This window comes from Monomorium pharaonis, chromosome 3 (genome assembly GCF_013373865.1).
Source record: "Monomorium pharaonis isolate MP-MQ-018 chromosome 3, ASM1337386v2, whole genome shotgun sequence".
Taxonomy (NCBI): domain Eukaryota; kingdom Metazoa; phylum Arthropoda; class Insecta; order Hymenoptera; family Formicidae; genus Monomorium; species Monomorium pharaonis.
The window spans coordinates 14,206,090-14,227,579 of NC_050469.1; the positions used below are offsets into that span (position 1 = coordinate 14,206,090).

Here is a 21,490-nt window from a genome sequence, read left to right on the forward strand (position 1 = left end):
TCGCATATATCGCGCCATCTTGCGGCCGAGCCGCATACCGTGGCCGCCTCTTCCTTCGGCCGCCGGGAGCGTTTCCAACGCTTTCCGTCTCACCTTCCGTCGTCGCCGTCGCCGTCGCCGCCTGCCTTCTGTCGCCGCCGCGTGCCACCGCGCGCGATTCCCGCATTTTCCTTCCCTCGCGCACGAGAGACCTCCGAAAATCTCGTTTTCCCCTCCCCCCCTTTTTTTTCGCGCACTTTAATCGCTCCCGCCTCCTCGCGCGCGCCTTCACATTCACACACGCCTTACCGTCCAAATCAACCGTTAATTCCCTCGCGTCGTCGACCAATCGCAGCCGTCGATGCAAACCGCTAAATTACGACGCCAAATTAACGCTCGCTCTCGTTATCTATAGATTCATCGATCTATCTGTATCAATAGTCCAGCCGTTTTAATCGCGCGCCGCTTCGTTCTCTCTTTCTCTCTCTTCCTCTTTCTACACCTTGGCCCTTTAAAGCCGCGCTTCGCGCGTTCATCTCGCCCCAAATCGGCATGTCTAGTGTCGAGAAAGTACGCCGTTTGCTACAAACGAACCTACGTAGTTTCCAAATACCCGAGTATCTCCTTTGTTTCGAATTCGTTAGAACGTCGCGATTCAAGCACGATATGGGACGCGCGCTGATCCCAATTCAATCGCCGAACTCGCTCAAACTTAATTTCACCATATATTCAAACGATAAGATTTGTCCCGTTCGGATCGCGTTTCTCGCACCTTAGAGCGAAACGGATGGATAGTCGGACGAGCGGAGGAAAAAGGACGTCAAGTGCATGGAGTACAGTTAGTACAGAGGGAGTGCAGCTGGAACACAAACGGAGACCTGTGTGCGGGTTTCGGGTCGCGTGTTTACATCGTGAAGTTATCGCGGAGATGGTGTGTTATCGACGGGACGGATGGACGGACGGACGGACGGATCGCCGCGATACAGCGGCGGCCATTTGCATTTCTCGCGGGGACGGACGATAGGTCGGTAGGTTCTTCGAATGTTCCGAATGGAGAGCGGCGGCGTACCGTCTCGAGTGGCGTGGAGCGCGTCCTAGCGTACTCGACGAGCGTACCCGGGTCGTCGTGCTCGCTCGTGAAGATGGCGAGGGCGGGCGGCGACGTCTCGAGGACCGTGTGCGCGAATACAGTTCAGCAGAACGACAGGAGGCTGCGTGAGGCGCGAATTAAGAATCAGGTATTACGCTAGCGACGGGAGCAAGGCAGGGGGAAACCGCGCGTGTCCTCTTCGCCGAGGAGCAGTCCACTCCGCCGTTCTGTTTCCATTCTATTTGTCATCGTTGTTCGCGCGCCACGATTTATCATTCGTTTTTCTTTCAGACGAAGGGCCGAATTAGACAGGACCTAAACAAGTTGTTCGGCAAGATCAACCAGGCCGTGGAAGCGAGCACGCTGAAATCGTCGGATAAGTCGAGCCCTCCGTACAACAAGAGCGTAAGTGTCGTGTCTTTTCACTGCCAATTTTTGTCATCACAAAATGTACAGCTCTGTGATTTCTCAATCAAGGTGTCGAAGTGCTGGTATGGCCCGGTTCTGGGATTTCCACCTGGCTCCTGGTGGGGCATACGCATGGACTGTTCGAGAGACGGGATGCATGAACCGTTCGATGCCGATGTACACGAGGGACCGTTTGGCGTTATCTCTTTGTGCACCTCGCACACCAATGTCAACGAGGATGTGGATCATGGCGACTATCTGACGCTCACGGGCCAGGTGTATCGTGAGGGACAGACCAGCGAAGATCCGTTCATTCGCAACTACAAGAATCAGATACCGTTAAGATTAATACGAAGTTACAATCTGCAAGATAATATTGCACCTAACACGGGGTATAGATATGATGGACTGTACGTGGTGATAGGCTGTTGGATCGGCATGGCGCCGGATGGAACCAGGTACAACAAGTTCGCCCTGGCGCGTCTCACCGATCAAGGGTCGCCTAGGTGGACTTGTGGCAGAGGCTCAGAAGAGCTGTCTTCCATGCGACGTTTCATCCCGCCGTCGACGAAATTGTTGGGCCACCATCCAAACACATACGACCTGAGAAAATGCTCGAACAGTGGCGTTACTTGCCGGAAGCGGAAGCTTAGTCACGGGCACAGCTGCGAGAATCTGGCGGTCGTGAAAACGATACCGACAGTTGACACCAGCCGGCGATCCGCGCCCGAAAGTTCTATCGTCACGCGTCACGTCTTCAACAAACAGCCGAGTAACGCGGAGAGCGCAATCTCGACTTCCGTACCTGATAATCAAAGGATGTTGCTGTGCCTTGGTGCATCGACCACTAAAACCCACAGTACAAACATCTCGATACGCATGGGCCTGTACGAATCGTCTCATAACGCGCAGGACGCGAAAAAGAGCGTCTTGACAATGCTGCAGAAGCCCGCCAAGCCGCTCGACCTCACCATTCGTATGGCACTGGACGCGGAGGGTAGTCGCTTGACACCTAGAGAGGACAGTAGGCCAGATATTGAGGTCAGGGCGCGTGTTAATTCTCAACCGAGTGAAAATTTATCTTACAACGGACATATCGTGACCGATACGAATGCAAACGCTTCCTCGTCGGATAATCGTAGGGAAAACGTGTCGTCGGAGATTGTACACTCATCAGAACATTTGTACCCCGTGTTCTCGTCATTAAATGGCCTCACGAATGATGCGTGCACGATCGAGCGTAAGGAATCACCTCAATGTGCTCAACAACGTCAACACCTACAAAAGCAGTCGAATATCGATAGCGAGTCGGTTACACAGAAATCGAATCCCAGTAACGAAGAATCGTCGAGGAATTTGGTCGCGACGCACGAAAGAATCTCGGAATTCCCCGATGCACCAGGCGCTGCGTCACCCGTGATCGCGCAAAACATCAAATCCCTAGACTCCCTGACGCCGGACAAGATTTTGAATTTGATCAACAAGGAGATACACCATCCGCTGTCCAAGTTACTGATCGGAAACGTGATCGGGCTGACCACCGAGGAATGCGCGATGTGGAATGCGGCGAAGAGAGAAACGGCTCCGGAACCTAAGAGAGACAAAAGGCACGTGTCGACGACGGGGGCAAATCTTAGGAAGAGACGCAAGGGAGCGGACAATATAAAAGAAAACGTCGCGTGTTTGGACAACAGAAGATACTGTAAATATTCCAAGTCTGAAAGATTATTTTGGAAGGTAGGGAAGCAAGCGGATGGAGAAAAATTCGACAAGTTGCTGCCCGCGATGGATCGCGAATCCTGCAACAATGTGAACAAGAAACGTAATGATAACGTTAGGAGAAGCGATCGAAATGGCGTGTCGAAGGAGAACAATGAGTACTTATCACCGTTTCATGTACGGACTTCGCTTCGAATTATCGCGCAACACACTCGCAGCTCGTATGACATAAAGACCCGTTTAAGAACTGATAAAGGCGCGGTATTGGCGAAATCGGAGTTTCCTAACTCGTCGATCAAGAAGAGCAAATACAAGAAACGAGATAGGGAAATCGCCAACTTGTCGATAGACGCCAATTTCGGTCCCGTGACGCGCGGTCCCAGGAACAGGAGATTGCGATGCAAAACCAATGCATATGCGAGATGTTGCAGTACCTTTAATACCGTAATATATTCGCCCAATAAGCGATGCAAGCCTAGTTTCGAACGGAAGAACAAGCTGACTAATATCGCTCGTCAACGTGCCGGGGAAAGACAAACTAAGGATAAGTATAAGATGACCAATATCGTACATACAAAGGACATTAACAGTTCGATAGGGAACCAAAAAAATCTCAAAAGTAATCCTAATAATAATAATAGTAATAATAATAATAATAATAATAATAATAATAATAATAATAATAATAATAATAATGAAAATCGCAACAATCATAACAATAACAACGCCAGCAAAAAGAAGGATAATGAAACCGTACCGGCTGATCACAATGTCACCAAGACTTCATTCGACCGAAGTCTTCGAAAAAAGCTGACACGGACGATTCCCTTATCACATCGTGCCGCTCAAACGTCGCGGTTACATTGCTTTCGCAAGAAAACAAATGAAAAACCCAGCACGATGGACGCGACGACGCAATGCAGGCTCGTCTCTGATAATTCGGAAGTTTATGTTATCGGTCAATTAAATGATCAAAAAGCCATCTTGAAGATGGAGTGGGATAAATTGGAGAAACTGAAAGAATCCACGTTGACCGTGTCCGATCGAGGAACCCAGATCCATCAAATGTCGCGAACGTGCGTTTCCACGTTAACGGAAGATAACACGAGTCGTAAAAGTGATGAAGAATATACGGATTTCTTCCTACACGATAGGGCGTCGGCCTTCGTGCCAGTAAATGCGTTCAATAGCGATCTGCGGATCGCGCGGCTCAGATCGATTGGTTTTAAGCCCATAACTAATCCGCGATCTCCGCTGGTCGACCAAGACTTTGACATGATTCAGAATACTCTTATGACTACGAGCAAAGTGACGAAACGCGACGTTGCTGAGGAGTATTATAAATATGCGAATAACGAGGATAACAACACGGTCGGTTACATGGACGATGAATTGCAGTATCAAGATATCGAAGAGGAAGAAGAGGAGGAGGAAGAAGATAAAAAACAGTTAGCTTCGACTGCGTCAACTATATTAAGAATACAATCTAAAACCGGTAACGTATTTCCGGAAACGTTACCCTCACGTGAAAATTTGGAATCTCCTTGGCACGGTTGGAAGAAAATTGTGACAAATAATCAATCATATTGGATCGGCTGGTAGTCGATGGTAGCATAATAGGATAGTGATAAATTTAAACAAAGGCAGTAGGATAGCAAGGGTTGAGAGAAATGAGTGAGGAAAGGGGGCTATTCCGGGCGGATGCAATCTTCCCTTACTGCGCTACCGAATAAGGGTGCTTTTTCGCTGTTGCGATCAGAAAAATAAACCGTTTTATTCAAACATGTACAATATTATATCTTTATTTTTTTGCCAAAAAGTAAAAGGCTGTTAATAACATTCTAAATTATTCTTCTAACAATAATAATACGGTATTCGAGTTGACTAAACATATTTTTTAAGAAAGAAAGCATCGATTATGTATAATTAAAATTTCTTATATATATTATATATATATACATATAAATTATTCTATATATATATATATGTATATTTTCTATATGTGAGGTATTATTAACAGATGTTTTAATTGTAAATAAATAATGTTCTATTCATGTAGTTGTGTCTTATCTTTATTACGAGATGTAATAGGACAATAAAATTTGTTCACAGATTTACACGTTTTACTTTGTTCTTAAACGGCGACGAAAGATTTCGGCACAACGTGCTGTCATATAAAATAGATCTTTGTTAACTTCGATCGTTTCTTATGCTTTTAAAAAAAATATAAGGATTATACACAGTTGTACACACGTAAGACACCAAATACCAAATGTTTATTCATGTCTAACATGATGCTCATCGATCATCTTTCTTGCGCATATAATTGTCGTATTTCTTTTTTTTTACATCGAAAGACTTTCGTCGAGAAGGAAAACTCGTCAACTTCTCCGCATTTTCAGATCTAATCTACATCGGTGATATATACATGTATGAATTTCGTAAGAGACCAAAGAAGGAACATTGTTTTACAGAACTTTTGGAGAAGGACGCAAATATTCCTGTGGCTCGCGAGGCTTTCTACAAATATGAATACGAGATTGCACAAGTTTGTTAAATGCAACGCGTAAATAAAAACAGATACAAAAGTGTAAACAAGTGTCGACGCTTACGTACGAACTGTATTCCGAGAAGACGCGATATATACCGCGCGTGAAATTAAGTACTATACAATTATTTATCCATTACGAAGAGTAAGTATTATCGTGCAGTTAATTCCTCTTGCAGTGTCGTAGTAGAGCCACGGGTGTACGGTTAACACTGCCTCTCAAACACGCCAGCATAGTAAAATAAATATCCTCTACTCTATTTCTTTACTCGTATGTTATAACATAATACATATATTAACATGGATGTAACATTATGGAACTATTACAGTGAAACGCAAGCAGCTCTTATGCCCAGCGCGATGTCCTTTCCTGCACTCTTTTCCCTTTTTATTTTATCCCCTCTTTTATAGTCCGTGAGAGAATGTTTTTATATTTAATTAAATTTGTTATGAGTGTGTGAATCTTTTATATAGTTTATCTCTTGCACCCCCCCCCCCCCTCTTAAAAGCAGATCTCTTGAGGTTTATGGAAGTTTCGCGTTATGAAATCTCGCATTTGTTGATTCAATTTTCGAGCGTAAGTCATATTTTCCTGAAACGCGTGTGCTTTATTGAAATTCGTCGTCACTACTCAATAACATTGTTTTCTCGTTATAATTTTGCGAAATTGTAGCGACACGCTGGTGAGAAGTGTTTCGTCTTTGCGGTGGTGGCACCGGTATGTTTTGCGGATCATCCGGATCGAAGCTGGATACTCGCATACCACGTTGTCCTTTCGGGCCCCCTAATTATTACATCATTGTTATATATTACAATGAGCAAAAATACGAGATACACGTGTCCAATAAATAAAGTTAAAATTACACGGCCGTATCCTACACGCATTCGTTTTTCATATTAATTTCACGTAAAAATTTTAACAGAATACAGTGAATGGCTAATTCTCGCCGAAATATCATTTACATCTCGAACGTTCTTGCTCTGGAACTGCGTTTACAAAATTGAGGTTTGAAACTGATATAATTTCGACGAGTTCAATTCCTCTACGTAATAAAGAATCCTTCATTTATAAAAATCATTACATGGCATTCTTATCCAAATTTTGGCTTTCAATATTCAAACTCCCAACTCAATAGAATTTTGATTAAGAGCTCGTATGAAAGCTTTCAATTACGTATATCACCGCATCACCTTGAACACTCACCAGTAAAAATGACTGTTTAAACAAAATATTAAATATTAATTATATTAGATTTCAAAATAATAAATTGCAAATTAATATCTTTTAGATCTAATTTTTATACCGATTTGATTAAAATATTATTCTTTAAATTATTTTTTTGAAAGTGTTATTATATTTCAAATTTTTTATTAATTTAATTTTTTATTTGTTTTTTGTCTAGTGCGGTGACCCTATGAAAGAAGTAAAAGAGATCATACCGACTGCGATTATTGTCAAGCTGCTCGAGAGGCTTGATCAGAGCAATAAAGTTCGAATTCTTACATGTATACACGTGATATAAAAGTGCAAGAGAAAAAAAATTATATGGTAATGCTATATAATCGCAATACAAATGACTCACATGCAAATTATTATTATTAATATAAGAAAATAATCGCAAGCAGCTAGGATTGTGATAAATTTGCCATTGTAAATGTATGCTGTACTGTTGGGAAAAAGGACACAATGATGTGCTTTACATGCTCGGCTGTTTCATACCATATATTCGCATGCTACATAGTACCATGTGACAAGAGTAAAATAAAAGCAATAAAAATACGGTAACAGTTACAATGTTATAGAAAAAAAATGAACAAAAAAAACACGATATTTTAACCAATCTAAATTATCCTTTTCATTTATTATAGAGCAACACTATAGAAGTACGTCACTTTCTCCCTCTCCCATCTTTTCTTTTTCTTTCTCTTTGCTATATGCTCCTCTTATGTTAAATGCTTAACTTCTATCTTACAGCAGAGTTTGTTAATCGCAAAATAGATGAGTCTTATATGAATATAATACGTATATATCGACGATAACATTAAGTACAACCCTTATTTTGTAATTTCAGGAGAGAATTCGTTTATCTATCGACCCTTTGTAGACAGATAACGATCTCTAAGGCATTGTGTGTAATTCCATAAGCAAAATATAGTGCTGTATGAAGTATCTTTCGATCCTCATTTAAAGTCGCGCATAAAGCTCGATGTCCAATTTCTTGAAATTAAAAAAGTGACGCCTCACTGTGTCATAGCTTTTCGTACGGCAAGTTGGTATTAACGTCTGAAAAAAACAGCAAACAAAAGTGCCTTCAAAGTAATTGGTCTGAATCTAACAAACAGGCACATATTAAGGAAAAGTTATGCAATTATTCTTTTATATAAGTAAAATGTATAAATATTATTGGACTATCTTTAAAAGCAGATTTTCTATACTATTTGTGATTTCGAATTTGCTTGAGATTTGTGTGATATTTGCTATACACACACGTGAGTAAACAATAATAATAATGTCAGTGCCTGCATTGACTGCGTCAACAGTGAAGTGTCGAAAAGAACAAGTGAAATATAAATTATATACAAAAGCGCCAAAGCCTGTAATTAAAGCGTTTGCAATCTCGAATGAAACGTGTATCTTGTGCAACTATTATTAGCATTATTGGTATTACATGTCGGATATATAATCTTGCTCTATAATTAGAACACTCAGTATCACAACCTTTTTTCGTGACATTTTCTTATGAATGTATGAGGAAAAAAATAATTTCTGTATGAGATAATATGAAAACTGAAATAAATGAGACAAATTTTTTTTTATAGCATACTATATCATGCTGTATGAAAATTCGGCAATTCGTAAATATGTAAGATAACAGTAAAATTAAATGGTAACGTATATACACTCGTAAATATAGCAATGCATAAAAAAAAAAGAAAATAATACGAAAACGATAAATACCTGCGCTATATTGTGTATACTGCTGATACTGTGGATGGAAATTATGGATGGCATCGGTCATAATATCTTTTGGATTCATCGTTTCCTACGAAATATTAATGACGAGTAGAGTATTAAATTAACGAAAAAAATGGAGCATCTTTGTAAAAGATTTTAAAATATTTTATACGTACTTTCAAACTGCTACTGATACTCTGCATCGTCACGCTTCTACCCCTGGAGTCAGTAACACAGCCAGCTGCGTATACTTGATACGGGAACGCGTAACGTAAAGCTATAGCAGCGAATAACATCTCGATACAAATGAGGAAATTTTGGTAACCGGCGGAGACTGTACCAGCGCTCGTTGATTGACCCAAACTGTTTATGACGGGTGAAATGACATTCGCTTTCTCCAAGATCGCTAGCAGAACTCCTAGAGCGTAGACAACACATTGCAATTGTTTTTTATATTTAATACATGCATTTGCAACTATCTTTATTCTAACTTTCATATTTTACCTTGCCAAAATGATAAAAAGATGACACTCTTCACTGTACAAAACTTGAGCACAGGCTCGAACGGCGTCAGCAGGTCTCTCGTAGCAAAGTAGAACAGAAACAGACCATAAAGCGCAAGCGACACGCTAATATTGTAAATAATCGTGATGTAAATGTAACCACCGTCGGGCGACCAATCTCCGTCTCTATAATGGCCAAAGGATTGTAGAAATATGATGACAAATGCCATCACTGGCTTAACCAGGCAGAACTGCAAAGTGGCTTGCTTGCAGAATCTCAAGAAGCCAATGGTGTAGGTTTTCCCAACCAGGCAACAGGTGCCGTATAGGCAGTTGGAGCGTATCGGCTTGCCCCTGATCTCAGACATGATGTTGCCCTCGCCGCCTAGGTACTCGTAGCACAGTGACAGAAAGTTATATATAACAAACGCCTCGTAACAGTCCCGTACTGTGAAAAAGTAAACGTAGTAGCTCTCGCTGTTGAAGAACAGCAGCGAGATCCAGGAGTAGACAGCATAGATGGGTACGATGAACAAAATTCGCACTATCCATCTCTGCTCCGTTGGATTCGTGTACCACCTGAGATGCTGGTAAATCTACAAAACATAAAGGAAAGAGAGAGGAATTATATCGGTATCGTCGAACGCATTTCGTCATTGCGTGCGTTTTATCGACACAGGTTCCCGTACCTGCTGGCAGGTGAGGAAAAGCGCCACGGACACGAACACACCGGCGATGACCTGGGCCGCGCGGGTCTGCAGGAAAATCGGCGTCCCTTCCTTAGGGAGATCCGCCACCGCCGCTGCCGCCAAGTCACTGACGTCGGTGGTCGTTGACATCTTGTCAAGTGGATTCACGTACGTGGCGTGCGTCCCTGTGACCTCGACACCATTCATACGTCAACCTGCTGGTGACACACGACGAGCGCAAACACAGAGGATTATTTTCCGTAACGCAGCGGCAAGTGGCGTACGTATTTCCGCGTTTTTTATCGGTCACGGCGTTCGATGAGGGAAGGAGTCATCGCGATCGCGTAATTTCACAAACGCGAGGACGCCTGTGGACGATGAGGAAGAGGAAGAGGAGGAGGAGGAGGAGGAGGAGGAGGAGGAGGAGGAGGAGGAGGAGGAGGAGGAGGAGATGCGGGGAGGGAGGGGGAGAGAAGAAAAAGGTGGAAGACACAAAGGGGAAGGAGAGAAAGAAAAAGCGCGTACGACTCGTCGCGTGAGACGGACACTCGCGCTGACTCGCGCGTAAATCGATACACACGTATACGTGCGTGAACGGAGGATCGCGATCAAGCGTACGATTCCTCTCCTTCAGGGCTCGCTTTTAGACGGAGAACGACAGGCGCGGCTAGGAGGGAGAGAAAAGCCAACAGGGGGGCCTTGCGCGTCAATCGCCGTCGCGTTATCGTAAACATAAGGCTCGTTCTCACGTAACACCGCGTATGAACTGCGAAATCAGTAAAATAGGTAACAGATATATTTGTATTTGTGAATCTCCCGTGATGAGTGACACGCGCGACAATCGCGTCGGGTCGCGCTGACGTAGGTCTCGCGGATTCTTTTCTCTCTCTCTCTCTCCCTCCCTCCCCCCCTCCCTCTCTCTCTCTCTCTCTCTCTCCCTCCCCCTCCCTCCCTCTTTCTCGTTTCAGCAACATACCCGTGCCTCCATTCGTGAAGTCTTCTCCAGATCTTGCAGCATACACACGCTCGATGATACACCTTCTCCCCGGGAGCTGTTCCGTTTACGTCGTCTCGTTGCCGCCGTCACGACACGTTGACCTCTCGAGACGCGGGAACGACGACAGCAGCTGTGTGTATGCTCGTATCGGAGCAGAACGCGCTCGGATGCTCCTCTCTGCCGATGGCGCCGATGCTCCGAGCGTTCCGAGCCACCTGAAGTCGGCTGCGATCAGCACCAAACGCGACGTATTTGCGCACACGCGCGTGTACAAAACAACTCAACAACGGGGAATTGAAATTTATTGCCCCTCCGAACACTCCGAACCTTTGCAGCTCGCACTCCCGTGCATTCAATGCTTTCACGGACTATATCCTTTCGCAGACGTTCTCCGACCTCCTCCAAAGATGCGTATAATAACGCGTGTTGCTCGAAAGGACGAAGGGACGACGGGAGCGTTGGACAGCGGATGTTCTCCCTCTCGCGAGAGATTCTCGGTATCGCGTGAGAACGTACGATCGCGAACCCGTTTTCCCCGAGCGAGCCAGACCAAGCCAGACCAGACCTTCACCGCCGATCCCGCGAACGGTTTCACTCCCACCACGCGCGCGCGTCGTGCACCGATTCTGTGTGTCCCCGCTCCCCTCACCCCCATCCGATCCGCCAGGTGGCTGGGAAAGTGGGAAATCGTTCCGCGCAAGGCAGCATGGCGTCTCTCTCTCTCTCTCTCTCTCTCTCTCTCTCTCTCTCTCTCTCTCTCTCTCTCTCTCTCTTTCTCTCCCTCCCTCCCTCCCTCCCTCCCTCCCTCAACTGCACTTTCTGCGATTAAATTGAACCGCAGTCACGACTGTAAAAAGAAGACGAGGAGGAAAATCTTTTCTTTTGCAGGGAGAAGCGTGAAGCACGGTTGAAAGGAGCGGATGTCGTGCCGCCGCAAGTATCGATATCGGCATGTTTAAAATGCCGGCAAAGACACAGAACGATTAAAAACACACTTTTCGAATCGACGAAATTTGTTGACGATTTAATTAATTTCAGAGAAAATTATTGCGAACGCAAAATAAAAATTCCTCCCCGTAAATTTATACGTAAATGTTAACGTCGTGGGTATTCAAGGACGGACTGCAAATTCAATTATATTTGCTGTTGTTTAAGAAAACAAGTCGATATTTCGCTCTTGATAATTCCACTTCCGTTTCCACGTCCTTGCTCTTGTGTCTCGCAATTGAAAGCTTTGCGACGCCTGCGCGCTTTATTCGTGACGGTTTCAAGATAAAATTCATGGCCGATATATCGAACGCGCGACCGTGAGGAATCCTCGTGAATGGTGCTTCTTCCATTTTGACGAAGAGATCGGCATCATTATTCATATATTAATTATAAATATATTATATATTATATAATATATATTATTATACCATCTGTACTGATCGAAGATTGAAGCGCAAGATCGCTCAAATCTTCGACCTTCGTATCGCTTTAAAAAATCAAAAAGGAAACAATTATAGTTTTCGGTTTTATTGTAAAGCGTTATTTTTCGCATTTTAAACTATAAGACAATTCGAGCGAGAAAAATGATATAAAAAGAAAAGTGTAGAAAGTGCAGCTGTGGTAAATTAAGGCACGACCTCGCGCTGACGTCACGGTACTGCATGGTGCCGTCATCGGAGAAGTAGAAAAGAAACAGAGAGAAGAAAGGGGAAATGGAAAGAGATAAGGTTCCTTTTTTTCTACACAGTATAGAACCTTGTAAAAAATAATGTTGCAGAGATATGACAAAGATATTTTTGCAATGGGCTGGTCTCATTATCGACAATAGTTTAATTTATAGATTGGCTGATTAAATTAAAAAATGACTAAGTGCAGAATTTTAAATTGATCGCATCATTTTGTATATTCTTATCCATTTTCTGAAAATTTATATAAATTATAATTTATAATATTATACTTATTCAAATTAAGAATTAATTTTTAACTAAAATAATTAAAAATAAAACTATAAGTTAAGGATGATCCATTTTAAGTTTTGCAAATTACTAATAATTTATGTAGATAATCGGAATTGGTAAAACCGGTTCTACATATTTCGAAAATGTTGCGGCAATCAACTATCGCGTGTCGATGTGTGGGTGATCGAGTACATATAACGCGTCATCTAGATTCAATTTCTGTTGTTGACACTTTGTTGCGAGTCCCGATCGATAAAGCAAATTCTTCTCGCGCGATAATTTGCTCGTTTTACCCCCGCTGCTCCGAGCTACAGCTGTATCTGGCAATTCTGACTGACACTGTTGGGCACTGTGTTTTGTGTTTCGCCAAGGTACGCCAGCCGTGCGGATATGTCAGAATTACGAGAGTGGTTTTCGCAATCGCGTAATGTCGGTGGCAAGTGACGCACCGGCGCTTCTCGCGGCACGCTATCTCTGCAAAATGATGTTAAGCGGATAAATTATGCCACGAAAGGAGAACACGTGAGTTTTCGGGATTTATCGATTTTCTTTCTAACCTCTCGTCGCACGGACATTGCCTGATTCGAGTTTTCCCTCCCTGAGATTTCGCCTCTCGTTTATAAAAGTGCAATTACCTGCGATAAAACGCGCTTCGGATCACTCGTCCTAACATTTCTGCACTAAAAAATCTCGTTGCAGCAAAGCGAAAACATGGGAGCGAGATCGAAGAAACCGTATGAACGCGTACTTCAAGACATTGGCGGACCTTCTGCCACCGCATCAGGAAGGTCGCAAGCGCAACAAGGTCGATATCCTGATCCACGCCTCAAAGTACATAAAGGACCTCCATAGTCGTACTGAGGAGTTATTCTCCACTCATGCTTCTGAAGCACACAGTAGGTGTAGTTTCAATGCTTGAGACAGTGTTTTGGGTGGAAGAAACATTTTTTTTAATTTGGTGGAAGTAGATATATCATTTTTTTTTTCAGAGGAAGAATTGGCTCGTTTAAAGAAGCTTGTGATGCAACTGATGTCTCGTACTCAATTACTGTCAACTCTTCTCAAGGAGGCAGGAATTTCTGTACCAGCTGAGCCAGCCCTCGAAAAGATATCTCCTTTGAAATGGTCGAATAAAATTAATATGGACGATGTGGACAAGTATTTTGATAAGATTGAAGAAAGTAAGTGTGCTAGTATATAAGTATATGCAGATTTAAAATTAAAAATCATAATTTGAAGGATTCCTAATTTTCTGGTTATTTGTAGAAAAAACTTTAGAGAAGAAAAAGGAGAAATTCACAGAGAATAAAGTGCCTTCCAAGAAAAAATCTACAACACCGTCTGCTTCAAAAAAGTTATCCGAGGAAACTGCCATTATGAAGAATGTCCATAATTCGATAGAGAACCAGGAGAATCGAGTGAACTGTGTCAATAATAAAAACTATAATTCCGATAGTACAAGTAGTCCAGCTGGTACTGGCTCGAAGGAAACGGAACGTTGTCAAAATGGTATAAATAAATAGAATTATTGTTATTCAATTGTGATGTTTGAAGTTTCATAAGCATTTATAATTTCCATATTTTAATCTAGATTCTATCAATGAAACGACTGCGACACAGATTACAACAACTGATACGAAAAAGAAAACTTGTAAGTGAAACAATCGTCCTAGTTTTAATAATAGACGATGTATCATCAGTGTTAACGTGAATCTCTGTTTTTAGTGGATAAGAAAGTCGAGTCTCAAAAGTCATTGAAGAAGAAACTCAAACGCAAGAATAAGAAGAACTCGACACTGCCCTCTGTGGCAGCCAACACCGTCACTAATTTAACTCCTAATACCCTCATTTTATCTGGTGGCAAACTGATGCCCCTCGTAGCTCCGATGACGTCAAACATTATTGTGAATACGCAGCAAGCGCCGACGAATCCGATAATTCTCGGTAACACGCAACAAAATCAAATGATCGTGATGCAGCCATTGGCAAATCGCGTTCAAAATTCCGTCGTTTCCATATGCAATCACGCTCTAATTAACACCGTGCAAAAGGTTACTCTGAATACCGTACCGAGTATTCATACGAATATGGTTGTCGATTCTCACAATTGGGCCTCTAATGTAAAGAATGTAATTAATGCCACGAAGATTGGCGGACACAAAGGTATCTTACCGAAAGGCAAAGAAATCACTAAGACGACTATGACCTACAAAGTGCCTATTCCAGCGATACACAAAGAGAAAGTGGAGAAGCCTAAGGATAGCACGGGCAAGAAGGAATCAGAAGTGAAAGCGAAGAGTAGCAAGAATTATTCCAAGAATCACAAAAGTATTCATAGTGCGCCAGAAGTAACTGAAGAGTTAAATATTGAGAAATCGTCGAAGGAGGATCCTACTAAGACTGAAGAAGACTCAACTGCTTCGCGAAAAAGCACGCTTAAACGTGGCTTAGTCGCGGAATCTGATTCCGCGGACAGACCAGAGGACAAGAAACGGAAAGACGCAAACGGCGAAGCGAAATCCGCCCAACCGATTCCCACGAAGACGACAGATTTCACCGCCACTTGTAAGTCTATCGTGAGTTTGAAGCACGTTATAGAAAAAATAGGGGAAAACATCGGAGATGAGAATGCAACTGTCAGCAACGAAAAGGAATCTGTCGTCACGAAATCAAATAACACTGTTACTCAAGCAACAAACGATACTGAATCTCGCGAAGAAACGTCCACGGTGAGCAATTTGATGGACATCGCGGACACGAATTGCTTTGATATGAACAAGAAAACGACTGAGGAGGACGCTATCGCATCGCAGATAACTGTCGCCCCGGACAAATTTTCCAGCGAGTCGCACGAAACAGATGCATCTGATCGATCATCCAATGAATTCAATATATCAATAGATAGTATAGCGGAAAAGAGTGGCGGAAACATAGAGCACTTGGACGCGAAGTCGACTTTAACGGATGTTGAAGTGGCAGAGAAGGCTGTCGGTTCGGATGGACCAAAGAAAACGTGTAATCTGGGCACGCGTTTCGACAGTCTTTTACGCGTGGCGACGGCCAAAGAGCAACAACGGGTCAACGACGTGGAAAGCAACAAAATTATTCTGAATTTGGATACGAATACTACGACAACGATGAAGTCCGACGCGAACATTGTTGATGTTGCGACGTCGGTTTCGGTATCGTCCTCATCGTCATCGTCATCGTCATCGACGTTGTCGTCATCGTCATCGCCACTAATAACTAACGTGGTCAATGACGAGACTAAATTAACTTCGAAGACTTCGAAGGACGAAATGTCTAAGTTACCGTACACTAGTGAGAACACTTTCGTGCCAATCGGTAATAGAACCGAGGGGCTACACTCGGATTTGTCCAATGACATATTCGCTTCCCTGAACGTTCCCTCAAGTTCGCATAATCCAGAATCGATATCACCCACGGCAGCGTTCCTGATGGCTTTCCCCCTGGTGTCGTCCTTGAACGGCAAAACCGAGGTTCTAGACGAGGAGATGAAGGATGACTTCAAGTATCACAGTCAGACTCCGCCGATGCTGTTGCAGATCGGCACCATAGAGCCGAACAGTTTCAAAATCAAGACCTCGCCATCGCACGCAATCGCGGAGAAGCGTTTGAAAACATCCTGTGAAGAAAAGCAAATTGCGTCTACGAATGTAAACGCGAATAACACCGATATAATCGTTCCTGTAGAGTGCTCGACAACGAAGTCGTTGCCAAAGGTAGTGAACGAGGAAACGCTGCGGGAACCGTACAAAATAGTTCAGGCCGTCCTAACACCGAGCTTGGAGAAATCGATCGTGACCACCAGCGTGTTTCCCTCTCATGCCTCGGTCAATTTTTCCGCCGTAGACTCGTCGGGCATCATAAGCAGTCCCTCAAATCTAACGACGAATCAGAGTCGTTCGGGTCAATTGAGAACGACGAACACATTGAATGGTGTTAACACGTCTCAAGCGTCGGTAACTATCACTGTGTCCACCGACAAAAATGATATCGCAAACTGTACGTCGTCCCAAGTGGCGACCAGCCGTCGCAATTCCGAAGTGGCATACTCCGGATCGCAAGATTTCTTACCCAGTTACTCAACGATAGCAGGCAACGGTCTTGTCTCACTGCAACACACGCATACGTCCAACTCGTCTATGTTAAAAAATGCCGTCGTGACTACACAGGAATCGAATCCTGTAGTCGGTCCGCGCGTCGACAACATCGATGGCTCTCAGAATCTGTTGAGCACTCGTCTCGAAAACGCGACAGTGACTACGAATTCCTCATCTGCGACCTTGCGATCCCTTCAAACGGACTATTCGGCTCAAACGAAGAACAAAGATTCGTCGCATGCGATCTATCCGCCGCACAAAGATTCGCTTATCGATTCTACGGGTATTGTTCCTGATCACCGTGTCGATTATGCCAATCAAATGGATCGAGGTCTTCCAGTGACGTCCCCGAGCATGCAAAGCTACTCTGTATCAACCAAGGAATCCTCACTTCCGATTTTGCCCTCTCAAGATATGCAACATATGTACAGCCAAAACAAGGACAGTCATGTTCTTCTAGATTTGAACGGTTCCCAGCAGACGTTCGCCGTTCAGAAAAAACAAGAGCACGTTATCGCCAGCTCTCATAACAATTACATCGGAAATCAAGCAAAAGCGATGCCGCAAAAGGATTCCATATCGTATACAACTAGTGATAACGAAGCCGCGAGCACGACATCACGAAGTCAGGAATACGTCACGAAAACAGCAAATCAAAGCTCCTCGGAGAACACTTTCCAACGAAACTATCCCAAGCTGAATAAAACGGATACATTAAACAATCCGAATCAGATGAATCAAGAGACGAAACTTAATGACGTGCTCGGTTCTAAGACTCAAGAGCAGCAACATAATCACTTACGCGATTCATCTTATGTTTCCGCAAAGAAGTTGGATGTAGATCTATTCGTTCAGTCGTACCAGTACAATGTCAAGGATGCCATGAGTAATCCGAGCGAGCGGACAAACATCCTGAACGCGAATACCGATGACACGCATAACAATTATGTCTCGTATCCCAGTAAGAACGATAAGAAGAATGCCGTCATCTCGACTGTTGCCATGACCAACAACAACAACAAGCCAGCAATAGTGCAACAGAATGCCGATGCTGCACGATATTCGCAACAAACATCATCGTACATCGCTACATCTAACTACGAGCAGAGCACGATGACAGAGAATTATGCTAAGTCTACGACTACTGTAGCTCATAACTCCTCTAATTTTAGTATCCTCTCGTGGACGACGTTCTCACCCGTTAACGGCGGTAGCGGTAGCGGCGGTGGTGGCCATGGCAGTAGCAGTGGCAATAACAATCTTGTGCACTACGATCAGGGACAATCACATCCGAATGATAATACCGAGGCAAAGACCATCTGCGAAAATTACAGCTACATACCATTGCACAAGGATAACTCGAATTTCACCAATCAAGTACTAATCAGTGACAATTATCCGAGTAGCTCCACTATGCCGACTGGGATTGACAAGTTGCGACAAGGGAAGATTGAGTCGCAGAAGCAATCCTTCGTTAATTCAACCAAAACCAGAAATGATCCATCAAAGCAGAACCGAATGCAAGGCCAGCAACAGACCAGTAACGATTACAAATTCCCCGATAACAGTAGTAAAAGCAAGAATAAGTATGGCTTGGATTCGGATTACATGCAGAACGAATACGATGCCGCCATAGATCAACAACAGCAACAACACAATCAAAAAAATCATCAAAACCTGTCATCCAAACAGGACAAGACGGTATACACATACGAACCGCAGATTAACTTCGACCTGGCGGAGAGTAACGTGCAGATGAAGTACTCGATCGAAGCTTACACTGGCGTAAACTTTAAGTACGCGGAAAAGACGACGCAACAGCCAAATCAGCACAAGTACCAGGTTCTCCCTCAAAGTCAGATTTCTTTACACGATAGCAGTAATTACAGCAGTGATGTGAAGCACAGTCAGCAACAGCAATCGCACAATAGCAATAACAATAGCAACAAGTCTAAAAATAATCAGCATCAACAACACGCGATCAAGGCGCCGGTTAATTGGATGATGACACCGGAGATCAAGCATACCGAACTTTCTCTACCACCGATAGTAAAGGAGCTAGAGTTCTGCCAAAATAATTTGTTTACGCAAACACCCACGTACAATCAGAGCACTCCGAATCAATTCTACAATAATTATGATGTATCTGCTGCTCACACTTACCCGAATCTGCCGGTTTTACAAAGCGATCCAAAAAGGTCTACGGAGACATTCTATTCCGAGGAGCAACCGTTTCCGTGGTCGCCGACGAAAAGCAATGTGCACAATAGCGTCGAGCATGCAATCGGCCAGTCATCAGTTAAATGTATCGATCAACACATTGTACCGTCGAGTTTACAGAGTTTGGTAAGCGATCTCGATCTTAGCGCCAATTTGGAGAAACAGAACTTCCTATTTGGTACTCCAACTTCAAGAATCTCTACGGAGCAGAGTAAAGATGTGTCCATAAAGGAAAAAGAAGCGAATAACGTATCGGGACGAGATCTGCATGCGATATTGAACACTCCGAATACACAACATCCCGCTTCCACCTTCCTATCTGTGAGTCAGCTAGTAGAGCATGAGAAAGCAGAAAAGAGTCATCAGCAGCAGACACATCAGCAGCATCAACACCAGCAGCATCACCATCCGCATCAGCATCAGCATTCGCAACAGCAACATCAGCAGCAGCACCAGCAGCAGCAGCAACAACAGCAACAGCAACAGCAACAGCAGCAGGCTAGAAAACATCAGAGGAAGAGTAATGCGAGTCCTAGAACCAACAAGCGGCAAATTGATATTCGTAAATCTGCGACGACCAATGATAACAATCTGCATCAACGACACGAAGAACAAAAATCATCCGGGCATGTATTCACGGAACAGGGATACCAACCGTCACAGCAGCAGCAACAACAACAGCAACAAAAATATCAACAGAATAACATCCACTGGAGAAGCAGAAACTGCAAGAGCAACTACACCGCAGAGGCGTTGATTGGTACTAGCATTCACGATACTGGCGGCCATCAAGACAAGCACGCATCGATTAAATTCACGAACTATCCGCAAAATAAATTCCAGAGCGGTTTGTCCGCGGATGCTGCGGTAATGCCTATCAATTACTTTTCCAGCGCACCACCACCGGATGACGGTACCGTGGCCGGTTATAGTCAATCGGTGGTCAATCAGAATTTCAATACGTACGCGTACTCGTCCAATTCCGCCAACACTATCTATCCTACCAGCAACCACTTTATCACCAGCATTTCCAACACATCTAACAGCTACATGGCTATGCCGTTGCACGAGAATGCCGTCGATTACGTGCAGGAGGCCAATAGCTTCTTGTTACCGAATGTGGCTGGAACGAGCAGCTCGTCGAGCACTAGCACCGCAAATACATCCAGTGCGAACACGAGTTCCACCACGGCTGGAAATGCCAATGGAAACGGGAAGAATCATCAGCATTACGGAAAGCATCCCAATTGTGACAAACGTTCGTACTCCACTGCCACGAAGAAGGGCAAGCGAAAGACTCTCGAGAGCGGTCCCATGCAGAACTTGGAGTTTCCGCTGTCTGGAATCAACTCTCCACTGGAGGACTATCACCATTCGACGTCGTTCCTGGCGCCGCCGCCACCTCCACCCCCACCCCCACCACCACCCCCACCGCCGCCACCGCATGCAAATCCTCTCTACCAGAATCATCCGCAAACGAATGTCTACGCCAAGACTGTCAACGGTCTTCCACCGCCTCCGCCTTCAGCCATGGCGAGCGCACAGGGCGTCGCAACCGTAGGAGCGACCAGTTTCTCCATGAACTCCAATATGGTTCGCGGAGGAATCGTCTCGAGCAATCCGATGGCTATGCCACATCATCCTTCAGGCACCAGTCTCACCAATTTTAATTTAAGCACGATATTTCCTGAAATGAATGACAAGGTATTGCTTAATTAAATTGCAGATATATAGAATCGTTCGATTTTTGCATTAATCAATGGAAACTTTGTCTCTCCTTCAGGTCACCGGATATAAATCCTCAAATGGTATACCACCCGGCCTATCGCAGGCATCCAATCAGTCTGCGACCTATGCGCAACGAAGTAATTATCCGTCGAACTCTCTGTGTCACTTGCCGCAGGTGTGTCTGTAAACGTGTCTATACAGTACTAAATCCACTTGTATAAACCTAGGAATAGCATGTATATATGTTGTTTGCAGGTTTCGGAAGGTACGCAATTCATTAATACTGTTCCACCGCTATCCGTACCTCACGTTCCTTCTCCTGCCACCCCATCCTTCCCTCACGGAGTAATCCATTATAAAAATCTATGATGTTTCATAGTTTGTGATACGATCCGTCATTTGTATATATGTAAATACTATTTATCATTCATTAAATTAAAAAGACGTTGATGCAAAACAATGTATATATGATAATTTATGTTGGCATGTTATTTAAATGTCAACTTGAAAAACAATAATTTGTTAAGTTACGACTGAATGACTTTATTTCATCAGATTAAATGAAAAATTGTACATCAAA

At 43.8% G+C, this 21,490-nt stretch overlaps 3 protein-coding genes across 5 annotated transcripts; 2 read left to right on the forward strand and 1 right to left on the reverse strand.

The window, feature by feature from the left end:
- The first annotated feature begins 142 nt into the window (after positions 1–142).
- LOC105835111 (bromodomain-containing protein DDB_G0270170) lies at positions 143–5,254 on the forward strand. The gene is made up of 3 exons (XM_012678100.3): positions 143–1,217; positions 1,361–1,474; positions 1,547–5,254. Exons 1-3 carry the CDS (start codon positions 1,122–1,124, stop codon positions 4,796–4,798), a joined length of 3,462 nt encoding a protein of 1,153 aa, XP_012533554.2. The 5' UTR covers positions 143–1,121; the 3' UTR covers positions 4,799–5,254.
- LOC105835115 (transmembrane protein 184B) lies at positions 5,253–11,506 on the reverse strand. 3 transcript variants are annotated; one of them, XM_036284326.1, is made up of 6 exons: positions 10,869–11,505; positions 9,893–10,107; positions 9,205–9,799; positions 8,877–9,118; positions 8,704–8,788; positions 5,253–6,528 (listed from the first exon to the last, which is right to left on the reverse strand). In XM_036284326.1, exons 2-6 carry the CDS (start codon positions 10,097–10,099, stop codon positions 6,353–6,355), a joined length of 1,305 nt encoding a protein of 434 aa, XP_036140219.1. In that variant the 5' UTR covers positions 10,100–10,107; positions 10,869–11,505; the 3' UTR covers positions 5,253–6,352. The 3 variants fall into 3 exon arrangements, with proteins under 3 accessions (XP_036140219.1, XP_036140218.1, XP_036140220.1); XM_036284325.1 differs by having other exon boundaries at positions 9,893–10,110; XM_036284327.1 differs by lacking the exon at positions 5,253–6,528 and adding an exon at positions 7,136–8,028 and having other exon boundaries at positions 9,893–10,110; positions 10,869–11,506.
- Positions 11,507–12,854: 1,348 nt separating this feature from the next.
- LOC105829276 (serine-rich adhesin for platelets) lies at positions 12,855–21,490 on the forward strand. The gene is made up of 8 exons (XM_036284318.1): positions 12,855–13,360; positions 13,538–13,734; positions 13,828–14,019; positions 14,105–14,347; positions 14,430–14,489; positions 14,564–20,886; positions 20,966–21,085; positions 21,166–21,490. The coding sequence occupies exons 1-8, from the start codon at positions 13,341–13,343 to the stop codon at positions 21,277–21,279; spliced, it is 7,269 nt and encodes a 2,422-aa protein (XP_036140211.1). The 5' UTR covers positions 12,855–13,340; the 3' UTR covers positions 21,280–21,490.

Bases quoted from the DNA above. Each gene is read 5' to 3' on its own strand.
- LOC105835111 (XM_012678100.3), top strand. From the start codon at position 1,122: ATGGCGAGGGCGGGCGGCGACGTCTCGAGGACCGTGTGCGCGAATACA. The intron at 1,218-1,360 runs GTATTACGCTAG...TTTTTCTTTCAG, and splicing joins AGGCGCGAATTAAGAATCAG to ACGAAGGGCCGAATTAGACA. The intron at 1,475-1,546 runs GTAAGTGTCGTG...TTCTCAATCAAG, and splicing joins GCCCTCCGTACAACAAGAGC to GTGTCGAAGTGCTGGTATGG.
- LOC105835115 (XM_036284326.1), bottom strand. From the start codon at position 10,099: ATGAATGGTGTCGAGGTCACAGGGACGCACGCCACGTACGTGAATCCA. The intron at 9,800-9,892 runs GTACGGGAACCT...TATGTTTTGTAG, and splicing joins TTTTCCTCACCTGCCAGCAG to ATTTACCAGCATCTCAGGTG. The intron at 9,119-9,204 runs GTAAAATATGAA...TCTACGCTCTAG, and splicing joins CTTTTTATCATTTTGGCAAG to GAGTTCTGCTAGCGATCTTG.
- LOC105829276 (XM_036284318.1), top strand. From the start codon at position 13,341: ATGCCACGAAAGGAGAACAC. The intron at 14,490-14,563 runs GTAAGTGAAACA...CTCTGTTTTTAG, and splicing joins TGATACGAAAAAGAAAACTT to TGGATAAGAAAGTCGAGTCT. The intron at 21,086-21,165 runs GTGTGTCTGTAA...TGTTGTTTGCAG, and splicing joins CTCTGTGTCACTTGCCGCAG to GTTTCGGAAGGTACGCAATT.